This window comes from Phocoena sinus, chromosome 4, assembly GCF_008692025.1.
Source record: "Phocoena sinus isolate mPhoSin1 chromosome 4, mPhoSin1.pri, whole genome shotgun sequence".
NCBI classification, from domain to species: domain Eukaryota; kingdom Metazoa; phylum Chordata; class Mammalia; order Artiodactyla; family Phocoenidae; genus Phocoena; species Phocoena sinus.
The window spans coordinates 62,722,222-62,737,181 of record NC_045766.1 but is presented as its reverse complement, the minus strand read 5'-3'; the positions used below and the strand labels follow the sequence as shown (position 1 = coordinate 62,737,181).

General features: G+C 39.4%; 1 protein-coding gene across 3 annotated transcripts in view; it reads right to left on the bottom strand.

Annotated features, from left to right (window-relative positions):
- The window catches only part of SENP2 (SUMO specific peptidase 2), a 40,769-nt gene extending 28,340 nt beyond the window's left edge, over nt 1–12,429 (bottom strand). Inside the window, exons 1-6 of one of the 3 annotated variants that reach the window (XM_032630709.1) lie at nt 12,128–12,429; nt 10,111–10,166; nt 6,504–6,637; nt 5,784–5,850; nt 3,824–3,914; nt 407–575 (exon numbers count right to left, since the gene is read on the bottom strand). In XM_032630709.1, coding sequence (XP_032486600.1) covers nt 407–575; nt 3,824–3,914; nt 5,784–5,850; nt 6,504–6,637; nt 10,111–10,166; nt 12,128–12,228 — 618 coding nt within the window. In that variant the 5' untranslated portion in view covers nt 12,229–12,429. The remainder of the gene's footprint in view (nt 1–406; nt 576–3,823; nt 3,915–5,783; nt 5,851–6,503; nt 6,638–10,110; nt 10,167–12,127) is intronic. The other 2 variants (XM_032630707.1, XM_032630708.1) reach the window with 2 other exon arrangements.
- Between the last annotated feature and the right edge of the window lie 2,531 nt (nt 12,430–14,960).

Below are 14,960 nucleotides of genomic sequence, written 5' to 3'. Positions count from 1 at the left end.
AAGATTGTTGATGAAGACATCATGCTAGGTGCCCTAAAAATGGAAGGAAAAAGCAGATATGTACACCATTTACTTCCCTTACTTAGTCACAGTTATTACAGCTTATACAAGAAACAAGTTGGAATAATTCAGGCACCCAAAAAGAAAGAATCTATAATTGTACCTTTTCCTAATGATTCCTTTTTCTTTCCTTTACCTGAAAATTGACTACATATATACAGAAGAATACATATAAGCATTGGAGTCAAATAGGGACCAGATATAGAAGGGAGACTGGGAAATTTACAGTCCCTGTACACCCATTTATACCTTTTGTATTTTGTACCACAGAACATATACTATTTATCCCCACCCCACCCAAATTCCTAAAATTGCTTTTAAAAGAGATCAGGCTAAAAGGGCTTACCTCCTCCACAGTACAACGGGGACGCCTCAGACCCTTGCCACCCTCTTCAGAAATCATCTCTGTTACAACCTGTTCCTGAGGCTTCCACGTTAAGGAACTCTCCAGATTGCCTTTGCTATGGCGACGGCCACCTGGTCTTCTATTATAGGCTTCTGAGCTCAAAGTAAAACTGAGAGGAAAAAAAAAAGAAAAAGTTATTCCCAAACGGCTTAAATTGCTGGAATTTAAGCTCCAGACAATCCTGTGATTAAGCTGTCTCAGGTTAAGCTTGCTCCTGGCAAATCAGACAACCACCATTCACAAAAATTAGATCTCTAGAGCAGAGGGTACCCCAGAATTCTGCTATGGAATGTCTATTCCCAGTCACCAGGGCTTCCACATGAAAGCCTTTGCCTTTTTCCTCATGCCCAATTTTCCAACTCCAACTCTGGCTTAGCTCGCTATTACACAACATACCCTCCTCTGGTACTACACTTTTCCTTTAGTCATTTGGCACCACTGAAATTAACTATTGGTGTGATTGATTAATTATTGGTGCCACTGTGGGACTGCATCCCACACTAAACTTTAAAGTCCATGAAAACAGAGATTTCATCCTTCCACCACCGTATCCTGGTACATGATCTAAGCCAAAAGGCACTCAATCAGTATCTGCTGAATACTAAATTAATGAATACTAAATTAATAAATGCTAAAGAATGCGAAGCCATGAAGCCCTCACCTAGTCACTGTTGCTGGTTGATAGAGCCTGCCTCTCTTGCCATTACCGATAATGGAACAAACTGACATCATACCTCTCTTGATGTGAGGTTTAAGAAAGGACACATCACATATGCAGTATTTTTACCAAAAAATTTGCATAATCTAAAATAAATCATGAGTAAACGTCAGACAAAATTAAGGGATTCTACAAAAGCAATGCTTTGTACTCTTTAAAAATATTCATGCTATTACAGACAACGAGAGGCTGAGGCGTTGTTCCAGATTAAAGGAGATCAAAGAGACATGAAAATTAAATGTAATACATGATCCTGCCCTGAACTGTGGGCCAGAAAAAAAGAATCTCTATAATAGAGAAATTTAAATAAGATTATATAATAGTACTATATCAATGTTAAATTTTCTGATTTTGGTAATCTGTGATTATGTAAGTGAATGTCCTCATTCTGAGAAATAATTTACACACTCAAGTACTTATGATTAAAGGGGCATGAGTCTAAGACTTACTCTCAAATGATTCAGAAAAAAATATTATGTACATATAACAGAGAATGATAAAGCAAACTGAAAAAATGATAACAACTGGTGAATCTAGGTCAAACGTATTCACCTACAGAGTTTCAAAATGCTGTACATGAAGCAAAAACTGACATAACTGGATGAGAGAAATAGTCAAGTCCACAATTACAGTAGGAAACATCAACACTCTATACTCATCAATCAATAAAAAAGTAGACAGAAAATCAGTAAGATCTGTAAAACATTATCAGCAAACTATTAATAACTGACGTTTACAGAACACTCCACCCAACAATAGCAGAATACACATTCTTTTCAATGAACATGGAATATCCAGACTGAATATATTCTAGGACATAAACAAATGTTAACAAATTTAAAAGGACTGAAATCGTACTAAGTATATTCTCTGACCATAATGAAATTAAACTAGAAATCAGTAACAGAAAGATATCTGGAAAGCCCCAAGTATCTGGAAATTAAACAATATAATTCTACCCTTCTAAATAATCACAGGTTAAAGAGGAGTATGAATGAAGAGTAAAATGAAGAGTGTAAGCCTGATTGTAGAATTAACCTTAGTTTCAGCTTAACCAGTTTTCTCATAATTACATTCAGATTATTGATCTTTTCAGGAATACTACATTAGGTGATGATGTCCTGTTCAGTGCAATGTATCTGGAGGCCAGGATGTGAGTTTGCCCACTGTGGGTGATTTAAACTTTGATCCTTTGGTTAAAGTGGTGTCAGGCAGGTTTCTCCACTCTGAAGTTACTATTTTTCCCTTTATAATTATTAATCATTTGTGGGGAAAAATTCTGAGTTTATGTAAATATTCCATACTTCATCAAACTTTTACTTACTAGTTTTAGCTCAACTGACAATTCCTGTATATATCAGTTATTACTGAGACAGTTAAAAGATGGTGATTTTCTAATTCCATCATTCCTTCTACACTTACTAGCTGGCATTCTACTATAAAGACCTTTTCCTCCCACACTATGTATTTATTTATTAACATGTGTATTCTTGTCTTTATTCATCTGATGCTTAAATTGTCCCCAACTGGCCAATGAAAGCCCCTTCAAGTTTCCTCCTGTGTCATGTTGATAATGTCCCCAGGTTTTTAGGGCTCCTTTAATTGCTGGCACAGGACGCTCCACAATCATTTTTTACTTTATCTCTCCTAATCCTACAATCAGCCATTTAGCCACCTCCAGGGAGCCTTACTTTTTATAGTTATAGTGTCTCATTTTCAAACATGAGTGGACAGCCAAGGATTACCAGGTATTTAAATAAGAACTCATAAGAAAGATAAAACCAAAATAAACCAAAGGGGGAGGAGTAACTCAAAGGAAGCAGACAAAGCAAGGAGGAGAAGAAATTTTAAAATAATTAACAGCTTTAGAGAGATAAGAAAAGATATTGTATCTCTATAATAAGAATTAGATGGTTGGAGAAAGAAAAAGCCATGGGGAATAGGAAGTGGGAGGATGCTTACAACTTAAAAACTATGAAGCCAAAAAAACCCACAAAAGTATACATATATGTTTATCTCAGTGGTAGATTTTTTTAAAAAAAGGGTAAGGACAAAAACAAAAGAGAATATATACAAAAATTAAATTAGATCAATCCATAGGGTCCAATATCCAAGCAACAGAAGTTCCAGAAAGTGAGAACACAGAGAGAAGAAAATTACTAATAAAATAATAACAGTTCATTGTATACATGATTTCTGCACTGTTCTGAATGCATATTATACTTCAAAAAAAAGTTCAGAAGTGAGTGACAATTCTTTTTTAAAAGGTTTTAAAGGGTATTCCCTGGCAGTCCAGTGCTTTCACTGTCGAGGGCCTGGGTTCAACCCCTGGTCGGGGAACTAAGATCCCGCAAGCCACATGGTGAGGCCAAAAAAATAAAAATTAAAAATAATTTTAAAAATTAAAGGTTTTAAAAATCAGATTATATAGGCATATGATATATAGGCATATGATAGAAAAAGTAACACACACTTGAGTACGTCTCTCACCAGCTGTATGATATTTGGCAAGTTACTAACCTCAGAGTAGTTACTTAACAAGATTACATAATAGAATAAAAGTGAGAATGCCTAGCAAGAGTGAGGACCTAAAAATTACTAAGTTTCCATTTACAGAAAGGCAGAACTTTAACACTTACCCAAAGGAAGGCAAGACTCTGCGTGGCTGATCTCGAGTTACTGTCACTCTGATCTTTGGATAGTCACTTATTCCATTAGGAGATTTATTACCTATTTTTGAAAACCATTTGTAATCGTAAAAGAAAAACAAAAAACACACACAAAAAAACCTGTGAACAGTCTGCATTAGAAAAGAAAATCTGGACTTCCCTGGTGGCACAGTGGTTAAGAATCCATCTGCCAATGCAGGGGACACAGGTTGGAGCCCTGGTCCGGGAAGATCCCACATGCTGTGGAGCAGCTAAGCCTGTGTGCCACAACTACAGAGCCTACGCTCTAGAGCCCGTGAGCCACAACTACTGAGGCCTCATGCCACAACTACTGAAGCCCACGCACCCAGAGCCCATGCTCTGCAACAAGAACAGCCACCGAAATGAGAAGCCCACACAGCACAACAAAGAATAGCCCCCACTCGCCGCAACTAGAGAAAGCCTGCTTGCAGCAACAAAGACCCAACACAGCCACAAATAAATTAAATTAAAAAAAAGAAAATCTGTGAGCAGTCTATACTGTAGAATTAAATATCTTACTTTTTCAAATTCTATTACTTTCTAGCACACATTTTGTAACAGTTAAAGGAAAAGCTTAGTCTATCTTTGCTCTCAGGTAAGTAGTAACAATTCATAGGAAAGCTTTACTAGTTTTGCTTGCAGGGGCTAACAAAAGGCATGAAGAACTCAATGATTATAAACTCTGTAATCTAATCAAATTGAGTAAATTTTTCAAATTGTTTCTTCTTCTCAAGAAAACAGAAGTATTTTTAATGAAAATCTGCTTTGTTACTACATTTCCCTGGAAGCTTCTAATACCTGTGAGATGGTTACTATACCTCAAAAAAGGGTAACAAAATTTTCGTCAGCCACATTATCTGCTGGAGCTACTACAGGGGTTTGGAGTCCCTGAGGACTCCAAAATGCAAAGAGGTCTAAAGCTCAAAGTTTTTTCTTAAGTCAGTAGCAGCAAAACATGAACTGACCTGCATTCATTTGTTTGTAAAACCTGACTTGAATCAATGTTCAATCCTGTTGAGGTTTTTTAAATAATAAACAACTGAAAAATGTGGAATTCCCAAACATATCTCCAAGCATTTCCGATTTGAGATTGTGGATTTCTTTATATAAGAAATCTGCCCTAGGAATACCCATGCTTCTCTGACTAGGCTACACAAACCCACAGAAATATAGTGCTGGTACTTCAGGCACAAGATAAATCTACCATCCTCTCTATATGTCAATTTTCTGAACCCACAACTTCTCTAAAAGCTTTTTTTCCCCATTCCTCTCAAACTTTACAAGCTTATCTGTGTGGCAGAGATCACAATCATTTTCAGGACTCTGGCTTCTTCCTATTTTTCCCCACCAGAGCATTTTATATAGTATATATAATAATTACAATTCAATTTCGGGGTCTAAGGATGATATAGAGGTTCCTAATCCACAAAACCATGAGAACTGGGAACCTAAGGTTGCTCCCCCATCAGATGATGTCCCTCAAAGGCAGGGTTTTATGAGTTTGTTATTTTATTATGTTGTTATTTTGCTATTTTGTTATTAAAGGTTTTATTATTCTATTATTTTGTTTTGTTATTTTGCTACTAAAGGTTTTATTATTTTGTTATTCCTGATAACTTAGCACAGTGTCTGACAGAGTAAGCTCTCTGAGGTAACACTTTGTCTTTTTCTTTTTAATAAATAAGCCCTGATCTAAGTCACATTAAAGACACTGATAAAGCAAACAGGAAACATAACAGTAAATTCAAAGACAATACTAAAGGAAAGCTATTTGCTTTTTAGAAGGGTAGGGAGAATATATCTGTGTTCTCATCTGAAGCCAAATCAGTGTTTTCCTTTCACATTCCCAAAACTCAGAGAACACAGGCAGGAGGAGGTAGGGAAACAGAAATGTTCTTGACCACCTCACCCAGTTTCAGCATGTTGTTCCAGGATCCGGAATCTGTCAGTTCAGAAGATGAAGAGTTCGAAAATACCTTAAAATCAAAAAGAATCATCTCTGTATTCACTCTTAGAATTTAAATAAGTCTTAATATGAAAAAAAAAAATCACTCTATTGGTGATGATTTAGTTACCTCACAGAAGAAACTTCATCAATAAGACCAAAGGTTTAATTTGTGAAGACTCACAAAATGATGTAAAAAGTAACAATTCCAGATTCTTCACACATACTTAAACAAGAAAACCAGATGTAGAGTTGACTCGAACAACAAGGGTCTGACCTCTGTGGATCCAATTAAATGTGGATTTTTTTCAACAGTAAATACTAGTGTACTACATGATTACTGGTTGGGAATCCACGGATGCAGAACCTCAGATATAAAGAACCAAGGATCTGGAAGGCCAACTATGTGAGTTTTTGACTGTGTGGAGAGTTGGGGCCCATAACCCAAGCATTGTTCAGAGGTCAACTGTATTAGTAATTAGGCTCCTTATAAATATTTTTTAAATGTGCAATTTCTTAATCTTTCATTTTTTTGGTCTCTATATCAAGGCTAATTAAGACATGAACATTTCGGAAAGAAGTCATTCTACATATTAATTCCTAAAAAGAGAATATTTCTAAAATTTAACTTTAATGATTAAGTACAAAGACCAGTAGCCCCAGTGAAGCCTTATCCCCACTGACCTCTCCTGAAGGGACAACATTCCGTGTTCCATTACAAGCAGAAGTCACCATGGGCTTTGTGGTCAGCTGGAATGGGAATCCAAATAAGCTGGCAGCATTGTAGAGACTGTTTTTCACTTGGTGAATAAAGCAACCTAGAAAGTGTAATATAGATTACATATACATATATAGAGTACTTAAACTTTTAGCAAAAAAAAAAAAAAAAAAAATTATATCTTAGAAAAGGCCTCTCTCAATTTTTATTAGAAGTCCTATCTTCAACCATTGAGAGAAAAAGGTACCTGTAAAAATAATTTTTCTCATATCTGAATAACTGTAATTCCTGCATTAGCATTTTGGGTTCTTTTTTTAGTAAAGTATCTAGGAGGTTACAAAAGCATGAAACCATCATTTTAGCAAATCACATACTGATTCACAAAAAAAAGTCCTGAAATGACAGCTTTTAAGCAATGAGTTCCCCAAAATATATACTGTAAAATAAATCTTTTCCAGAGACATAAGGGCATAACTTAGACAACCTGGAACATACAGTTACTAGGTATGGCAGAATTCTAGGAAGCATTACCATTTACTCACTGGTTTGTCCTTACTTCTCAGGCAGGTTAACAATATAGCTGTCCTAAACAACTACTTACTACCTTGGCTATATCCAGGATGGAAATTAGTGAAGTATAAGATATGTGGCTCCTAAACGTCTAAGGAGGAAACAAAGCTATGCCTCTACTGGAGAAGACGTGTTGGAAGATCTCAGACTCACCCCTCCCTGCCACCAAAAATAAAGATTACAAAATAAGTAAGCAAATAAATAAGGGGGAGGGGTAGATTTCAATGCTTTCCCCACTTCCTCCTTTTATCACACTACCCCCTTCTCACTTCCTACACTGCTGATTTGTTTTCTACAATTTCCTTTCTATTTCCTAATTAAGGTTTTCTAAAGCACTAGTTTGAGATAAAAGGGTCATCATCTTAACCATATTCTGCTTTAGAGAAAAATACCCTTAAAGTGAAATGGTGGCTTTTAAACATCAACCACTCCAGAACATATAAGATATAAAATACTTTCCAGGAAGATAGGGGAATAACTTAAACAACAAGAAAGATGTGCTAGATGCGTAAAGCAGAATCCAATTTGAAGTAATCTGTCACTATAGAATAGTTAGAATTACCAAAATTTGCAAATGCCTTGTTTCTCATTTTAGGAACTGGAGAGAATTCCAGGTTATCCCTCTAATAATGTTGAGGGATATCACTTACATTCTACTGTGCTATAAATGGGAGAAAAAGAACTTTAGGGATTGGTGCTTATCATCCAGAATGGCATCCAGACTCCAAATGGCAGGAAGTACTCATAATAACATAAATGCGTAATAACATAAGTGCGCACAAAAAGTATTGTGATATTTATTTTCCCATAAGTTTTGTCAAAATCTGAGTATGCCCCAAAATTATGTCAAAAGAGCTCATTGATTAAAAGAAAAAAGCAGGCAGGAAGGCCCACCTCATCTGTAAAATGAAGATGAGACCATCTTATTTTGCTGAGACTAAGTAGATCGCTTCAGATCCCTTTCATCTGTAAGATCATGAGTCTGCAATTCTAAGCTGCTGCTTCTTTTCACTCTTCCTTTTTTTGTCTCCAAAGCAGCCAACAGACTCATACTGTCCAATATAGGAGCCAGTATCCACAGGTAGTTACCTAAGTTTAAATTTAATTAAAATTAAATTCAGTTCCTCAGTTGCACAGCCCCACTTCAGGTGCTCAATAGCCATCATCTCAGAGAGTTCTATTGGCCAGCACTGCTAAAGACCTCTACAAACTCTACCAGGAAGTATTATCTCTGCTACCCACTGCTTCCCCCTTGGCTTAGGTTCCCTTTCTAGTCAGAAAATCTTAATATACATTTCGTGGAAATCATGGATGGAGAGAACCTTAACATACCAGAATTATTTCAGAAACCTTCTCTAATACCACCATCAAAGTTTTTTGCTTTCTGTTTTTAACCACATACAGCTGTTTGTTTATATTTTTCTATAAAATTGACTCACTTTTTTTTGCTAAACAAATGTATTCGTGAAAGGTAACTTTATATTACTACTGTTGATGTAAAGCAACCTTATTTGCCTTATGAAGAAATGAAAACAACAATATTAAGTTCTAGCTGGGCCTGTTAAAAAAGGGAAGATTAGCATGTATTAGACAAGTTTTAAATACATACTAGCATTAAATCAACATGTTTTCTGCTTAAAATAATCAGAAATTTAAAATAACTGAAAAGGATACAACATTTTTAGTTTATAACATAATTCAGATGACACTTAATGCTATGAATGTTGTATCTCCTAAAATCATTTATTTCTTGAATTGGTATCTATCCTGTGCTTTGGGAAATACTGTCCTAATGAATTCAGTATAAATTCCTGGCATTCAAAGTCCCTCGGTATTTTGAACTCTCTCTGGTCAACTTTTTCACTAAGTTCTATTTGCTATTTCCTGAATTACACAATTTCCCATACTGTTCCCTCTGCCTAGAATGCTTTTCCTTCCTATTGCTCTCTGTCGATACCCTATCTATCCTTCAAGACTCATTTCACGTATCAGATCCTTCATCAAATATTTACTGAGACTTTTTTTTTGTGTGTGGTACGCGGGCCTCTCACTGCTGCAGCCTCTCCCGTTTAGGAACACAGGCTCCGGACGCGCAGGCTCAGCGGCCACGGCTCACGGGCCCAGCCACTCCACGGCATGCAGGATCCTTCCGGACCGGGTCGCGAACCCGTGTCCCCTGCATCGGCAGGCGGACCCCCAACCACTGCGCCACCAGGGAAGCCCTACTGAGACTCTTAACCAGAAGAAATTGGACAGTATTTTGTTACTACCTTTCTTATATCACTTATCATATCCTCATAGACATTAGTATTATTTATGTACTTGTCTTAAAACCCCCCACTATATAATCATACACCCCCTACAATTTTAAGGTCCTTAAAAATAGAGACCCTGTCATACTCATTTTTGTATTTCCTGTGGAACAGAACACATTGCTCAACAGTAAGACAGGCTCAATAAGCACTCATTGGATTTAAATGAAGTCTTAACACAGACATGTCCACTCTTTACCTCATCCGGAGGTAGATTCAAATTCACATGCATTTTTGAGAAAGCGGAAAATATTACTATAGTATTCCACTGTGCCTTTTCCCTTTATGCTAATCTAGTTTTATTCTCTTCTACAAGCAATGCCCAGCCCTTCAGATATAGGGAAGTACACAATTTGAGGCAACAGATTACAGTGGTTCACTCAGCTATCCGAACTAGACGACTCAGTTTGAAGTAGTTTTTACAGTGTTTTCTCCTCCAAATTTAAAAAGCACCTTTTCTTTATAGGAAGATTTGGAAATGTGAAATGCACTTTCAACATACAGGCTTATTTATCTGGAAAGATACTTACGTCTCTGCTAACACTGGTTACCTCTAGTGAAGATAACTGAGTAGAAGAGGGACAGGAAAGAGACTTACTTTTCACTGTATGTACTTTTTATCTTTTGAATTTTGTCCACACATAAACTTTTCTTATTTAAAAAACTAACTTTTAAAATTAATATTTAATACCTAATCTCGGTCTTTTGGCTGGTATTTCATCAGTGTCCACTGTAGAAAGCAGAGTGCTGAAAAAAGAGAAAAGAGATATATATACATATATTCATATACACACATATGCACTCCTACAAGTAAGCTTACTATTCGTGCAACACACCTCCTTCCATTCACTTTGTCATAAAATGAGATCCAATTAACGTTTATGCTACAGTAGGCCTTTATCATTTGAGGATGTAACATTATGGTTTCAACTATATGAGATCCAAAACTCCCTATTACATAATAATCTGTAGTCTGGCTAAAGTACAAACAGGAAACTGGTCAGAAATCACTTAACTAGTAAATGAATATAGGTAAAAGCTTAGGACCATGCTATTCCTTTTCTCTCCAGAAATGATTTAAGAACAAATAATATCCTTTTGAAAGATGACACCCTCCCCAAAGAAAGTCACTTTCTACTTCAGATGGAAGTAGACAATACAAAAAGCCTCAAAAGATAGTTCTCAGCCAGAAAAAGGTGTTATATTTAACTTCATTTTTATCATGGAAACTATATTACAGTGATAACAAAGAATTTGGAAATTCAGGAAATTTTTGGACCTATACCTCAAGAATGTTAAAAGTTCATGGTATAATCATCCTTCTAAAGATGATTATGAATGATCATATTTACAAAAAAAATGAACTGAATAAATCCCAGGAGAATACCATTCAGTTCATAACTTTAAACATCCCAACAAGACTTCCTATCTTCATCTGGACTGAAAAATGGCTTACATTTAAAAGAGTTGTTTTAGATAAAGGATGTGGTAAAGACCAGGAGTTTGACCTACAAGCCACTATTTCCCTGACCAGCAAAGATTCGCAGTAAAAATAAAGGACAGGGGAGAGGAAATTAACATTTCCTTATTCAATAAATATGTACCAAGTGCCTATCACGCACCAGCCTCTGCACAAGGCCCTTGGGTCAGAATATACAAACACTACCCTTACATACCCTAAGCATCATTCTAGGTACTTTACAACTTGCTGTCAAATGATCCTTATATCAACCCTACAGAAAGGTAGAAAGAATACGTTAAAACCTTGCCCTCTCTGGAACACATGATGGAATTTGGCTCACAGCCAATTCATCAATGATCTGAATTCTTAGACTCATACATTAAGTAATCATCTTGTTTTCTCAAGCTCCAAGAAACCATCCTCCAATGATCTTGAGGCTTAATAAAAAAAATGAAATTAACACTTGATCATTAAAACGTGGGAGGTTATGTATAGAATTGGTATGGTACTTTATTCTCTAGATTAATTCTTAGGGAAGGGGGTAGACACTATGAAATGGGACAAACCAACAGGTAAATGCTGAGAACAACTTTTAGTTTCCAAAAATTTTAACTGAATTTTAGAGTACAGACTAGTCATCTTTTTAAAGGAATGAAGTACCTACTTTTTTTTTCTCATACACTAATTCTAAAGCACAGAATCACTCTCCCTCCCCAGCAAAACACACACACAAACACACACACACACAGTTTGACAGTTGTTTCAAAACAAGACAGCTGCTGTCTCTTGGTGCTAAGAAAACAGTAAGTGTAATCGAAAGGGCTTTGGGCAAGCTGTGAGTCTCACTTAACTGCACTTATTGCGCACAAATGACACTTGGGAGTGTGCCTTGTAAACAGGAGCCACACAAAGACAGTATTCCTTCAATTTTCAGTTTTCAACCTAAGAGAAGCAAAATATGATACAGCCCCATTTGTTGACAGCAACCAGCTTGGACTCTGACAAGAAAGATCCTAACCATCACCGACCACTAGCTCCTTCCATCATCAGGATTCGCATCTGCACAGCGCGGAGGGGCTACTACATCACCAGGGCATCCGCGACACGCACCTCTACCGCCTCCGCCCAGCTACCTGTTTCTGCCGAGCGGGGCCTGCCTGCCAGGCCCGGATCAGCGCTATGCCGGCCGAGCCCGGGGTGGGGGAGGGGAACAGCCAGGCCGGCGCTCGGGCCCCTCTCCTCTCACCTGTTCGAGCGCCGCCTCTTCAGGAGGGCCCGGGCAGGAGGCACCGGCCGATCACAGAAACGGAAAATGGTGCCGAGAATCCTAACCAGCCATTTGTACATACCAGGCCCAAGCAGCAGCGGCGGCCGACACACCCCGAGACGCAAACCCCAGAGCTGTCGCCGCCGCTGCCGCCTTCGCTGCCTCGGCCACCAACGCCAAAGCTCAGTCGCCGACTTGTGACGCAGTCCTAGGGCCCACAGATACAACGTCACCTGGGCTGCAGGACGCCCCCGCTTGCCACCGCTTCTGACGTCACCTCCTCCCGCCCGACCGGAAAGCACCTTCGCCCTCAACCTGCGCAGGCGCAACCTAAGTGCCCACCTCCCGAGCCTAGCAACCAGAACGCCTGCGGGATGGTCCCGGCCCAATCGCTAACGAGATCGCAAGGGCTGTGGGCGGGGTTTTCTCTTCGGCGGAGCCAGTCCTGAGACTGCCCGCGGGACAAGGCTCTCGGGCCGCACGTGAGGGTTCTCCACCCGGGAGGGAGCGCTCCCAGCGCGGAAACACAGTAGGTGATCAGTAAATGTTTGAGTGCACCAAATAAAGGTTAGTCAGGTTAATTAACAAACGTTTACCCTGCTAGGCGCCCTTTACTTTTCACATACTTTATGTCTGGTATTTTACACGCAGTCACCTTCATTTTTCCCAGCAACCGCAGGCGATGCGGAGCCTTGTGCCCATTTTTAATATGGAAATCCAGGCATAGAGTGGTTAAGTAATTGCCTAATGTCAAAAAGCTAGCTAGTGGCACAGCTGGAATTTGAACCACAGTCTAACAGCGCCACAGTCCCTCGCCCTTGAAGTCCGTCTACTGGCAGAAACATAATTACAAAGATAATTGGCTGCTGTGATAAAGGTGGGTAGAAAGTGCAGTAGGAGCCAGAGAAAGGAAAACCGTCGGCTAGGGAAGTTAAGGAAAGGGCACAACTAAAGGAAGGCTTCACAGAAACTTAAGGATGAAAAGCTACCTGTGGCCTACTAGTAGCTACTAGTCCCCCCGTGAGCCGGCAGGGAGTGCTGCTAATTACTCTCCCTCTCTTATCTAGAGGTCCTACTTCAGGTTAATTATCAACAACAGAAAAGGACCCTCGCTCTTACTAAAGGAAAATCCACTCCCCTGGCCCAACACTCCTGGGAATCCTGAAATGTTTTTATGCCCCACGAATCCAACCCTGAATGCACTTGATCCTTAATCTGTGATTCAGTTAAGGTCAGACTTCTAGATTTGCTTGAACTTCAACACAGGCACTCCCCAGTAAGCCTCATCATTTGCTCAATAGACATTCTTCCTAGATTCTTTCTGCAGCAAGCCACCCACTAGAGCCCCAGGAGAAACAGCTACCCACCTGTGGCTACCACCACACTGGCCTGGGGGGATGGGGGCAGGTCCTAGAGGGTAGAAGCAAATCCTAAGTGTGAACATGGGCTCCTCCCTCAATTCCCTAAAATTTAGCTAACACCTGCTTGTTACAGATAGTTTGGGAATAACAGGAGAATTATTGATATAAAGCTGAGAAGATGTAGAAGTGGCTATTACAAGTACAGCATCTATAGCCCATTGCCTCCCAAAAGGATTCTGGGCCCCTCAAGGTCATCTCTCCACTCTTCTCAACAACTTCTACATGTCACCAACAGAAGATAATTTCCCTTCCACATTTGTGTCTACCCGTTTCAGGCTGGACTCGCAAGTTAACTTAAAAGGAGATTACCATTGGCATTATTATGCAGGGCAGTTCAGCTGTGTCCCAACTGCCCATTCCACTATAGAAGTAAGTCTTTGCTTTTGCCAAACTAAGAAGACCACTCAAGTATTGGGAAGGAATTCTCCAAAACAAAAGAGTGGTCTTCATTAAAACATAAATCAGAAAACTGCAAGCTGCTTTAGTTAGAAGAGCAGCTTCTCCCAGGTTCTGGCCACCAAGATTTAAGAAACTTTGGCATCAAGTCTCAGAGCAGACTACTACGACACCACAACACAATTTTTTTTTCTTTTCCGGCCTCATTAAGAGCACACTTACATACCCAATACTGAAACAGGTCACCCACCATGAAAAGTGGGAGGGCTTTGGGATTACAAACCTCAGTCCGAATCTCAGGACCTCATCAGCAAACTAACTCTGCCAGCCCCTCTGCACACATACACCACCTCTGTGTCCTCCTAGTTCTCTAGTCACCCTCTGAAATGGAGAAAGAAAGGGGATTCAGCCTTACAGTCGCTTCTGCCTGCGTCTTGTCTGCCAGTTGGTGCCTTCGATGTCCTGTCGTCCACAGTAGAGGCGTGGACCACTGCCCATCCACCGACCAAGGAGTGGGATTATCCTTAACCCCAAATCCACTACTGCCGGAGCCATTCCCAGACTCAGGAACTCTTCACTGGAGGCCCAGAGGAGAATCCCAAAATCACACGTAGTAACAAGGATGCTGAGATTTCTGCCCTTGGTTTGGATAACTTGCACCCATGTACCGCCAGAGGAGCACAACCTCATTGCTTCAGTTTTCATAGGGTATCCTAACCGGTTACCCTAATTTTCCAAAAAGACCTCTTCCTCCTCCTCCTGCGGAGATCCTCTCCTTCAAGCCTTTCCATGGCCCCTCCCCCATCTTCCTCAAAACCTACCTCCCCTCCACAGAACAATGAAGACCCAGCCCTCCAATCCATTCTTTAGTCTTGCAAATTTTCCCTTTGCCAGCATTCTCAAAGTGTTAAAAGATTTCCTACCAATTTCGTTTTTGCTGACCCCTGTCAGAAGAGAGATCTGGGCCATTCGACTGAAGTGGGGTATCAGCCCAT